The sequence below is a fragment of the Heterodontus francisci genome, chromosome 4 (genome assembly GCF_036365525.1).
Source record: "Heterodontus francisci isolate sHetFra1 chromosome 4, sHetFra1.hap1, whole genome shotgun sequence".
NCBI lineage: Eukaryota > Metazoa > Chordata > Chondrichthyes > Heterodontiformes > Heterodontidae > Heterodontus > Heterodontus francisci.
In genome coordinates this window covers 64,356,298-64,366,493 of record NC_090374.1, presented here as the reverse complement: position 1 = coordinate 64,366,493, position 10,196 = coordinate 64,356,298, and the positions used below count along the sequence as shown (strand labels likewise).

The window sequence follows — 10,196 nt, the reverse complement described above, 5'->3', positions numbered from 1 at the left end:
TTGTTAGGTTAGCTGCAGGGAAACTTGGGAGGGGTGCCAAGCAAACCATGTGAGCTTTTAAAAGTCAAATAGAACAAAAATGAAAGGCAGATATGAACCATACACTTGACAGAGGCCATAGAAGGCCTTATAAACAAACAAGACAATGATGAAGGAAAGGTAGTAGTTTGGAGATGTACAGTATCAATGTAAATTTTTATAAGTTCCTTCTCTGGAAGTGAGCATTGCTGACAAGGCAATTTATTGCCCATCACAAATTGCCCCAAGAAGCTGGTGGCAGGTCATCTTGAAGCACTGTATTTATTTCATGTCAGAAGGTACTTGCAGTTTGCTTGGACAGTTAAGTGTCAACCATGTTGCTGTGGGGCTGGAGTCACACACATGTAAGCCATACTGGACAAGTACAGCAGGTTTCCTTCCCTTAAGCACATTAATGAACCAGTTGGGTTTTTACAACAATCCAACAGCTTTGTGGTCATTTTTATTGATATTAGCATTTTTTTAATTTCCAGATTTGAAACTGAATTCAAATCAAACTGCCATACTGGGAATTCACATTCTTTAGCTTATTAGTCAAATCGTCTAGATTACTAATCGTTACATAACCATTACACTACCATATTTACTATAAAAACTTACTTAAAATGAGTTTTTATTATTATTCATTCATAGAATATATGTCATAGCAAACTAATAAAGGAAGCAGAACCACCACTGGATTCACGTAAATACTAACTACACACTATGGGATGATCAATTTCAGTTGAGTTTCCATAGAAGTTACAATATGACAACAGGCCATTCAGCCCACTGTCAGCATTAACCCTCGACACAATTGTCCTAATCATATTGATGCATCCCATTTGCATCGCTTTGTTTCCTTTTCCTTCATCCATCTATCCAATCCAATCCAGAATGGTGAGTTTCTGCATCACCAATGGGCATTCACAGTAACCTTTTACATGTGCTCTGGATCATCTTTTGTTTCCATGTTTGTCCTATTACCTCCTTCTGCCTTACATCATCATCCCCATTGTCATTCAATCATGCCTGCCCTCCAACTTGACAGATTTTTCCCTTTTGTATATGATTTTAACAAAGACACTAACCATTTGAAAATAAAGACATGAATGCCCTGATTAGGCCACCTGGAGTAGTATAAGCAATTAGTCATAGTTTTACAGCACAGAAACAGGCCATTCGGCCCAATGCACCTGCACCGACCATCGAGCACCCATCCTAACTAATCCCATTTCCCCACACTTGGCCTGTAGCCTTGTATGTTAAGGCGTTTCAAGTGTTCATCTAAATACTTCTTAAATGTCATGCGTGTTCCTGCTTCTACCACCTCTTCAGGCAGTATGTCCCAGATTCCAACCACTCTCTGGGTGTAAAAGTTTTTCCTCGACTCCCCTCTAAACTTTCTGCCCCTTACCTTAAATCTATGCCCCCTAGTTATTGACCCCTCCGCTAAGGGAGAAAGTTTCTTTCTATCTTATCAATGCCCTCATAATTTTGTATACTTCAATCTGGTCCCCCCTCAGCCTTCTCCGCTCCAAGGAAAACAACCCTAGCCTATCCAGTCTGTCTTTGTAACTGAAATGCTCTAGCCCAGGCAACATCCTGGTGAATCTCCTCTGCACCCTCTCCCAATCACATCCTTCCTATAGTGTGACCAGAACTATACACAGTACTCCTGCTGTGGCCTAACCACGTTTCAGCTCCATCATAACCTCCCTGCTCTTATATTCTATGCCTCGGCTAATAAAGGCAAGTATCCCGTATGCCTTCCTCACCAACTTATCTACCTGTGCTGCTGCCTTCAGTGATCTATGGACAAGAACCCCAAGGTCCCTCTGTACTCCCTAGGGTCCTACCATCCATTGTATATTCCCTTGCCTTATTAGACTTCCCAAAGTGAATCACCTCACACTTCTCAGGATTAAACTCCATTTGCCACTGCTCCACCCATCTTACCAGCCCATCTTTTTGGTCCTGTAGTCCAAGGCTTTCCCCCCTCACTATTTACGACACCACCAATTTTTGTGTCGTCTGCAAACTTACTGATCATACGCCCTATATTCACGTCTAAATCATTAATGTACACTACAAACAGTAAGGGTCCCAGCACCAATCCCTGCGGTACCCCACTGGTCACAGGCCTCCATTCACAAGAACAACCCTCTACCTCCTTCCACTAAGCCAATCTTAAATCCAATTTGCCAAATTACACTGGATCCCATGGGCTTTTACTTTAACTAATCTCCCATGCGGGACCTTATCAAAAGCCTTACTGAAGTCCACGTAGACTACATCAACTGCTTTACCCTCATCTACACATCTAGTTACCTCTTTGAAAAATTCAATCAAATTTGTTAAGACACAATCGCCCCCTGACAAAGCTATGCTATCCCTGATTAATCCCTGCCCTCACTAAGTGGAGATTAATCGTGTTCAGAATTTTTTCCAATAACTGGTTTATCCCTGCTACCCTTCTTGAATAATAGCACCACATTTGCTGTCCTCCAATCCTCTGGTACCTCTCCTATGGCCAGAGAGGATCTGAAAATTTGTGTCAGAGCCCCCACTATCTCCTCCCTTGCCTCACATAGCAGCCTGGGGATTTTTCCACCTTTAACCCCACTAATACAACCAATAGTTCCTCCTTTACAATGCTAATTTGATCAAGTATATCACAATTCTCCTCCCTGATCACTCACCTACATCATCCCTCTCCATTGTGAACACAGATGAAAAGTAATCGTTCAAAACCTCCCCTATGTCCTCTGGTTCCACACACAGATTGCCTCTATGATCATTAATGGGCCCCACTTTTTCCCTGGTTATCCTCTTGCCCCTAACATACTTATAAAATGCCTTGATCTTGTCTGCCAGTGATTTTTCATGCTCCCTCTTCGCTCTCCTGATTACTTTTTTTAAGTACTCTTCTACACTTTCTATACTCCTCTAAGGCCTCCGCTGTTTTCAGCGCTCTTAATCTGCAATACACCTTTTTTTCCATATCCAATCCTCTATATCCCTTGACATCCAGGGTTCCCTTGACCTGTTGGTCCTACTCTTCAACTTTACAGGAATATGCTGTACCTGAACCCTCACAATTTCCCTTCTAAATGACTCCCACTGGTCTGATGTAGACTTTCCTATAAGAAGCTACTCCCAGTTCACTTTGGCCAGATCCTGTTTTATTATATTGAAATCTGCCTTCCCCCAATTCAGTACTTATTTCCTGTCCCTCTATGTCCTTTTCCAAAACAACCTTAAATCTTGCAGAGTTATGGTCACTATCCCTGAAATGCTCCCCCAATGCCACTTCTACCACTTGTCCGGCTTCATTCCCTAGGATTAGGTCCAGTACTGCCCCTCCGCTTGTCGGACTCTACATGCTGGCTCAAAAAGCTCTCCTGAATGCACTCGAAGACTTCCACCCGCTTTGAGCTTTTTGCACTAATACTATCCCCTCATATAGGGGAAGTTGAAATCCACCTATTACCACCTTATTATTTTTGCACCTCTCTGAGATCCTTTGGGAAGGATACATTGGTCTTGGAGGGAATGCAATGTAAATTTACTGGAATGATATTTGGACTCCAAGGGTTAAGCTACATGGGATTAAACAAACCAGGGTTATACTCCCTGGAATTTAGAAGGTTAAGGGCTGATTTGATCAAAGTTTTCACATTAAGGGGGACAGATAGGGTAGATGAGAACAAACTATTCTGCTCATTAGGGAGTTTATGACCAGGGAGCATAATCTAAAAGTTAAAGCCAGGCCTTTCAAGAATTAAGTCAGGAAGCACTTCTTTACGCAAAGAGTGGTAGAACTTTGGAACTCTCTAACAAAATTGCCATTTGTGGATCAACTGTTAAATTTTAAAACCAAAATTGATAGATATGGGACAAAGGTGGGTATATGGGGTTAGGTCGCAGATCAGCCATGGGGGGGCTAAATGGCCTACCCCGTCCCTAAAAAGTTCTTCCTCCAGTAAGGGTGAAGAAACATTCGTGCTGATACCCATTTCCAATATTAGAATCAATTTGCAGTTTTAGTGAAATGATTTGTGATGGGGAAAGACTGCAGGCAAACATTACAGATTGTGCTCATCTTTAGACACCAGGGATAAGTTCAAGGCCTAAAATTCACTTAAGTAATTCTGGGGCTTCTAGGTCAGTCAGCAAAGGTCAAAGTAGACTTCATAACAATGAAGTACAAATTAACAGAAAAACATTTAATTTGATAATACTTTTATTTACAAGAATATCTCACTGGAAAGATTGACAACACAGACTTTCATGGGGATTTAAGCTGCTCAGCAGACATCACACTACAGCTGAGATAGAGTTCCATCTGGAAAGAAAAAGGAATAGTTTAGAAGCAGAAACACACACACAGGTCTATCAACACATGCAAAAAAAACCTAACCACACAAGTAACAGAAAACGCTAGAAATACTCAGCAGGTCTGGCAGCATCGGTGGAAAGAGTGTTAACATTTCAGGTCTGTTACAGTTATTTATTTTCATTTCAGTCATCTGGAGTATTTTGCTTTTGTATTTTTTTTTTAAATATATTCTTTCATGCGATGTGGCAAGGCCAACATTTGCTGCCCATCCCTAATTGCCCTTGACAACTGAGTAGAAGTTTAAGAGTCAACAACATTGCTGTGGATCTGGAGTCACAAAGGCCTGACCAGGCAATGACAGATTTCTTTCCCTAATGGACAATAGCAAACCAGATGGATTTTTACAACAATGATGGTTTCATGGCACCATTACTGAGACTAGCTATTAATATTCAGAGTCCCCATTTAAAAACCCAGCATCTCATTTGCTTTTTAAGGCTTTTTCTACTCAGACTCTAACCTTCAAAAATCTATACCTTTCCTTAGACTCATTCCTTAATTCCAAGATAAGAATGCTTCTTTTTACCCAGATGTATTTTCCTCCATTGTTAGGTTACCTGCAGGGAAACTTAGGAGGGGTGCCAAGCAGATCCTCTCTCCACAGATGCTATCAGACTTAAGTATTTCCAAAATTTTCTGTTTTTAATTTCAGATTTCCAGCATCTGTAGTATTTTGCTTTTGCACATCATTTAAAGGTTATTTTAGACAATAGGGGAAACATTTTAGGGTAGAAACAAATCAGTGGGCAGGCCACATTTGTCAGGGATACCTAAAGATTATGGATCAACTGAAAATGCAATTAAAAATGGAAACTACATGTTAAGAAATATGAAACTAGTGTAGTTGGACAAGTTGCTTCGTACTGCAATATAAAATGGAATTATGCTGTTATAAAAGAGCATCTTTGTATCGATTTAAAACTATGATTTAAAAAAACTAAAAATTATCCTCAACTGCTAAGACTAATCCAGGCAAGGAGATGGACCACATGGAAGAGAAAAATATATTTGGGCTGGGGGAAAAAAAAAAACAAATCTCATCCTTGCTTGTTAATATCACGCCTTGAAAGAGGGAGGGGAGTGAAAGACTTCAATTCCTTTTAAAAGATAGACAGATAAAAAGGACAGGCTCCAACGTAACATTTCCCAATAAACCTAGTGAGGAGGTAATATGACTCATTAGGGTGAGCTCACAGACAAAGATTCTCCATAAAACTAATAGCATATTAAGCAATTTTAAGCTTGGGATCGAATCACCAAGACTATTGTGTGTCCTGGAAAGATGTGCTTTTCTATTACATGTAATACAGAATTTGATGCTATTACTATCACCATGCTGAATTCTAGTTCCCTGAACCCACTTAACTCTGAACTGAAAGTTCCAATTCCTACCATAAATTTCACTGAGCTGAGATTTCAAAGTTCCCTAAAAGACACTTGAATCCAGGTTAATGTTCACATTAATGTAAAATATTTAGCATACAAATGGATAGTGCTCAAATTAACTGGTTCTTTAAAATAGTGGCTCGAATGATAATTATTGCAACAGTACGTCAACATTCTACATTTGTTCAAGCCTCTTAGGAAGGTTTTGGGAGACTCAATTTTATTAGAATGCTCAATCTTCTGACATATTCAGCATTTATACAATCATAATTACACTCATGAAGACAAACGTCACAAAAAATTAATCTGCATTAAGAAAATGTAACATTTGAAATTGTCTGATTTCACAGATTTGTACTTTAAAAATTAGGTGACATTCTGCTAGGCAAATAAAGTTATGCCCAACAAAACAAGAAATGCTACAAGTAAATGCTACTCCTGCTGTTACCGTATTTTAAAGCTTGTAATCTGATCGTAATGAATTCATTTTATTTTCAGCTCTCCTGAAGAATATAGCACATTAAAACTAGAGATTCAGACTTGTGAATGTTGAAACTTATAGTAAACCATTTACTTCCCTTTTATACGTTAGTTGGCTCACATTTGACAAAGCAGTGCACAGAGAAAGAACTAAGCACTCTCATCTATGGGATGGAGAGAGAAGTTATCCACTATTGGGCAATTCTAATGTAGAATGAAACATGATATTTTGACAAGTGCTTTCTGTATTATTGATAAGAATTTCTAACAAGTTTTAGGTTTAACTCATTGTCACTGTATTAAATGGAATTGCTTGAACTCAAAAGCATTGCAGTGCCAACAAAGTAATCATCAATCTTGATTAGAATTTTAGTTAACCAATGTGCAAATGGACTCAACATTGCCGATCAGCAACTACATGCAGAATGCCAATTAATGAGCCAGAGACTGCATACTTGCAAAGTGGCATTCCATACTGTTAGTGTAAACAATTCATTGGTCCTGGTACATCAGAAAGCGTTTACAGTGTCACAGTAGCACTCATTAGGACAAATTCACATCATATGTACCAGATACACCGAGAAAAAATATTCTTTGAGTTTATTCAATCTCAAAAGGACAATTTTAGACAATATGCCACTTACTGAATAATGTAGTCTCATTTCTTGAGCATTTGGTGCCAGACTAAAAGAAATGGAGCAGCAAAACCAGAGCCAAAGAACACTGTCATCATTCCCAACAGCCTCCACTTGTTCTCGACAGAGAATGGTAAGTTCTGTTCAAATAAAAAAAAAGTTATAAAAGAATTGACTGAAAATCATTTACAATCAAAGGAAAAGGTATTGTAAATAATGAATTGGTGTTGGTACATCAGCAAGCGTTTACAGTGTCATAGTATCACTCATTTTAAAGAATTCACATCATATGCACCAAACACACCAAGAGAAAAGATATAAAGCCATCACACACTGGGTCACAACTTTCAGTATAAAACTGAAGCATTGTCAGGCTTTATATCAACTATTACTGACAGCAATTACAGAATTTAGCATACACTAAAACATACAAGATTTTTGATACATATTTGACCTCAAGGCAGCATAAAGGTCAAGACAGTTGCTGTAATGTAATTACTAGAATGGAGGAATATGCTAGTTTTGCAGGACATCGACAAGTCATCTTTCCATTTAGGACCCTTTTCAAATAATATTTTAAAATTTTGTACTACATCCTTATATTATCAGACTGGAGTTTGCAGTCAGTGGCAAAGCGACAATGCTCGCTGCTGACCTCGAAGACAGCTGCACACAAAGATCTAGAAATTTCTGTGGTGTGGATTTCACCTTCCTGACGTTAATTTGAATCTGGTGCCAAGTCAAGGGTGTCTTCAGACGTACAGCAAGTGATGTCATCAAGCAGGGTAAGCAGCCAATTACATTGAAGAATTCTCAGACAGTAAACCAGGAAGTAAAATGCTATTATCCTTCTCTTTTTATGAATTTTACAGACGGCAAAATAGAAATTGGGACATACACATTCAAAACTGAAATATCATAAAAAGCTTTAAAATTTATAAACTCAAATCCACAGAAAAATGTGACATCCACAAATACAAAATTAGTTTCAGCAGTAGTTATGACTGAGTAAAAACCCAACTGCATCTCATTAACAAGGCATAACTTTTTCAGGGGTTTCTGAGTGATATTACAGCATAAAAAGGAAAGTTCTCATCTGTTCAGTGATTTCCATCTGTGAGGACCTTGTGGAAGAGCAGGGAATCAACGACAGCAACTACTGGATTTCCACATTTAACTGCAGATACTGGAAGTTGCTGTTAGTTTCACAGCTGTAACAGTGGCAATGACAGTTTTGCCATCAGAACTGTAAAATCCAAGCCATCCAGATTTTCAATTTAAGAAATTTTAAGTTCTGAAATTGTGTACCAGTTTAATGCTTCAAACATCTGGGATGAGTTTACCTATCTGAGCACAGTTGGAGCTACTAATGAGTATACTTGTTAGTGACAGTACTTCCTGGCTTTGAGAAATGTTATGCCAGACACCTCAACCTGGACCTTTGATTAGCCAGAAAACTAGCCACCAAAAGTTGGCTTTTAGCCAATGAAAATGATTTTGCAAAAAAATACTCAGTTATAAGGAAACTATAGGAGCAGGGAAACAGGAGAAAATGCATAATTTTGTAGTTTTAGGAAAATGTTGCATTTCCATAGCAATTGTTGTCCTCAGTGTGTCTCAAAGCATTTTACAGCTCATGACAATAAAAAAATGTAAACAAATAGGGGGAATTGTCAGCAGGAGGAAGAAAAAGCATACCACTTACAGATGTCAGTTTTGGAACTACGAGAAAGGATAAAAGCTGAAGTGAAGAATAGGGAAATAGATACAAAGCTGGAAGGCACCACATTCAAAGTACCCGAGGGGAAAGGTGGTTAGAGATGGGGAGCAATGGATGGAGCAGTGTTACCAAAATGGAGGAACAGTTTTGGTCACAGATTGGGGGTGGGGACTGATACTGAAACCAGACAGCAACTTATATTTATATAGCAGCTTTATTATAACAAAATGTCGTAAGGCACTTTGCAGGAACATTGTAAAACAAAATGATATATTAGATCAGATGACCAAAAGGTTGGTCAAAGAGGTAGGCTTTAAGGAGAGTCTTAAAAGGAGGAAAACAAGGTACAGAGATGTAGGGAGGGAAATCCAAAGCTTGGGGCCAAGTCAACTGAAGACTTAGCCACCAATGGTGAAGCAATTAAAATCAAACAGGAACGCCTGTGACATTGAAGCCACTTCCGCACCAGTCAAGATGGTGGCGGCGTCAGCTCTTCCTCCAGTTCTGAAGCAGGAAACAACTGAGCCCCTCCTTCCCCGAATGAAATTAAAGACGCTTCGGTACAAACACTCTGAACAAACGGTCAGTCACTGCTTAGATTAATCGGCCATAAGAAAATGGCGCGGGGCTGCTTCCTCTCTCCACCATTATGACCTTTGGCGGATGGAGGTTCCCCGGGTCCTGGCCCAACCGGCGGCTCGAACACACACGTACAGCCTCCCCAGTATTGACTAACGTCGCAGGCCTCAAGTCCCTGAGCTGACCTCCCGCCCGTCCACCCACCCCATTAACGGCAGAGCGGCAGCGCTTCAATCCCGGTGTAGGTCGGTCGGCCTGTCCTGTACCTTCCCCGGGCCCTCCTCATAGTGTGATCTGCGGATCAGCGAGGTGCTGAAGTTGCGGACCGTGCGTGCCCACAACATGTCTCCCGATTGCAAACGATTCGAAACTTCCTCGCGACCTTCTCTCACCCGCGAGCTACGAACCAACCGGAAATGAGAGTCGCAAGGCACTGTAGGTAAACGTGGGGAGGACTTCACTACAAACGTGCGGAAGAGTGAGGACTTCACTACAAGTACCAGAATGCACTGCTTCCACGGCGCAAGCGCAGTCACAGGAATTAGGCTTCGACTGAGAAGCATAGTCACAGAATCATTACAGTGCGGAAGGAGGCAATTGGGCCCATTGTGTCTGCACCGGTTCTCGGAAGGAGCAATTCACCTAGTGCCTCTCCCCGTAACCCTACACATTCTTCCTTTATAGGTAACTCTCTCATTCCCTCTTGAATTTCTCCACCACATGTAGGAATTGTCATAGAGTTATACAGCACAGAAACAGGCCCTTCGGCCCATCGTGTTCGTGCCGACCATCAAGCACTCAACTATTCTAATCGCATTTTCCAGCACTTGGCCCATAGCCTTGTTTGTTATGGTGTTTCAAGTGTTCAGCGAAATACTTCTTAAATGTTGTGAGGGTTCCTGCCTCTACCACCCCTTCACGCAGTATGTTCCAGATTCCAACCACCCTCTGGGTGAAAAACTTTTCTCAAATCCCC

The 10,196-nt window shown here is 40.4% G+C and overlaps 1 protein-coding gene across 1 annotated transcript; it reads right to left on the bottom strand.

The window, feature by feature from the left end:
• Window positions 1-4,246: 4,246 nt before the first annotated feature.
• cox7c (cytochrome c oxidase subunit 7C) lies at window positions 4,247-9,658 on the bottom strand. Its single transcript, XM_068029645.1, has 3 exons — window positions 9,487-9,658; window positions 6,931-7,061; window positions 4,247-4,366 (listed from the first exon to the last, which is right to left on the bottom strand). The coding sequence occupies exons 1-2, from the start codon at window positions 9,562-9,564 to the stop codon at window positions 6,945-6,947; spliced, it is 195 nt and encodes a 64-aa protein (XP_067885746.1). The 5' UTR covers window positions 9,565-9,658; the 3' UTR covers window positions 4,247-4,366; window positions 6,931-6,944.
• Between the last annotated feature and the right edge of the window lie 538 nt (window positions 9,659-10,196).